Source organism: Buceros rhinoceros, unplaced genomic scaffold (assembly GCF_000710305.1).
Source record: "Buceros rhinoceros silvestris isolate BGI_N320 unplaced genomic scaffold, ASM71030v1 scaffold12107, whole genome shotgun sequence".
Lineage (NCBI taxonomy): Eukaryota > Metazoa > Chordata > Aves > Bucerotiformes > Bucerotidae > Buceros > Buceros rhinoceros.
In genome coordinates, this window is record NW_010421699.1 from 94,213 (window position 1) to 96,039 (window position 1,827).

Genomic DNA, 1,827 nt, shown 5'->3' on the forward strand with positions numbered 1-1,827 from the left:
TAAGTGTCCTTGGCGTAGGCAGAATGAGTATATGACACCCTTAAATTCTGTTCAACTGTCTTTCCAGGGTGCGTGTGGGAAAAAACCCCATGACTTTGGAGTCTAGCAGCACACACTTACCCAAATAATCCTCTGTCTCAGCTCCCCTCCCAAGAAGTTTAGCACTGCCTCAGTAAAAAAAAAAAACCTTTAAGCCACAGCTCAAACCAGGTAAAATTCCCCACACTCCCTCTTGTTACAGAAGTTGAACAATTTTAAGATGTCAAGACATGAAGCAAAATATAAACTCTGGGTCTAGGATTCTAAATCTGGAAACTGAAAGCCATCCAATGCTGTTTTATATTCCTGCGTTAATAAGGTTTTTGGGCGCAGAACGCTGCCCTTGGAGCAAGCGCCTCCCCTGACAGAAGCGATGTGATTTTACTTCCTTGTGCCAGTATTATCAGACCAGTTGATGCCAAATGCTGAGAATTTAATAAGAGTTACAAATCTTGAGATAGTTACTGTTTTATGGTGGAGTTTTTTTGTTATTGTTTTTGCTGGTTTGATTTGTTTGTTGTTTTGTTTTTTTAAACACGCACACATATGGAGACAGATCATTATATGAGAGTCTTTGTTTTTATTTGCTGGGACAAAGAGGGGGGGAAGATGACAAGTCTAAATCTCAAAAGGATTTTAGCTTTAGAAAAAAAGCTAAAACCAAACCAAAACAAACCCCAAAGCAGCTTAAGGCTATGGACTTTCTATGCCATTTTCATGATTCTGGAGAATTCACTTTTGAATTCTCTGGGTTGATAAAATTAATTCAGTCATTTTCAGGATTTCCTGCTGTGACTTAAATATCTCCAATGTTGTCCCTTCCCATCACGACCAAGTTCTGAGAGTACTACTTTTCCCCTTGCGCTTTTGGCTGTTACAAATTACAAGTAACCTATACCTATGCACTAAAAATAATAAAAGGCGTATTTCAAGCTTACCCACAAACTTCTGTGGGGTGGAGCTTTTACGCTTTCCCATGTTGCTTGTCAGCTTCTCTATAACAGCAGGTCTCTCAAAAGGCACCAGAGAAATATTGTTGTCCATCACAGGCTCTTGTTCCTTACAATCTTCCATAGGAGGTACTACATAAAACCAAAAAATCACATCAGACAAGTCTGGTCTACACTTGACAGGCAACACAAATCATTTGAGCCCTGCTGACTGCGCAACAAGTGCAAATATAACAAAATAAAGCAAGGTGCAAGAACACACTGGGCATCAGGATAGCAATCACCTCTCAGCAAAGTGCCTCTCTTTGTCTTGTTTAACAGAAGCCCAACTTCAACTATTAAAGGACTTGTTTTGTCCTGAATACTCAAGATCCCCAGTGAGGAGAGGACACGTTTGAGAACTCACTCTGTAGATGACATTTTCTGTTATTCTCCCTTCGATATGGTCACCTGCTGCCAGTGTATTCCCTTAACTTCACACTTCTCATGTGGCATGCTTACCATTCCTGTTTTCCTTTTGCTCACTCTCAACAACTAGAAGTCGTACAAGGCGCTGATGACCTGTGTTTCCCGGGCCTGGCTGTGCGTTCCCCAAGACAAAGGCTTCCTGAATGAAGGTTCTGTTTGTTAAAGCGTGTTTCCTCTGTCTGTACATCAGTTGTAACATCAACAAACACTGTACTAGAATTACAGGATTAACGTTGTATGGGAATTCCCTTCAGAATCAGTCCAGGATAACTATCTATTTTTTTATTCATATTTTACCCCTTCAAACACAGACTTAACCTGTGAATGCAAGTCTTCTGTGTCTACCTTCCCACTTTTTGGGATCAGCAGG

The 1,827-nt window shown here is 40.7% G+C and overlaps 1 protein-coding gene across 1 annotated transcript in view; it reads right to left on the reverse strand.

The window, feature by feature from the left end:
* Positions 1 to 1,827, reverse strand: part of IKZF2 (IKAROS family zinc finger 2 (Helios)) — a gene marked incomplete at its 5' end in the record, with an annotated part of 54,380 nt that overhangs the window by 6,185 nt on the left and 46,368 nt on the right. Inside the window, one exon of the mRNA XM_010139790.1 lies at positions 978 to 1,121. Within this exon, the coding sequence (XP_010138092.1) occupies positions 978 to 1,121 (144 nt within the window). The remainder of the gene's footprint in view (positions 1 to 977; positions 1,122 to 1,827) is intronic.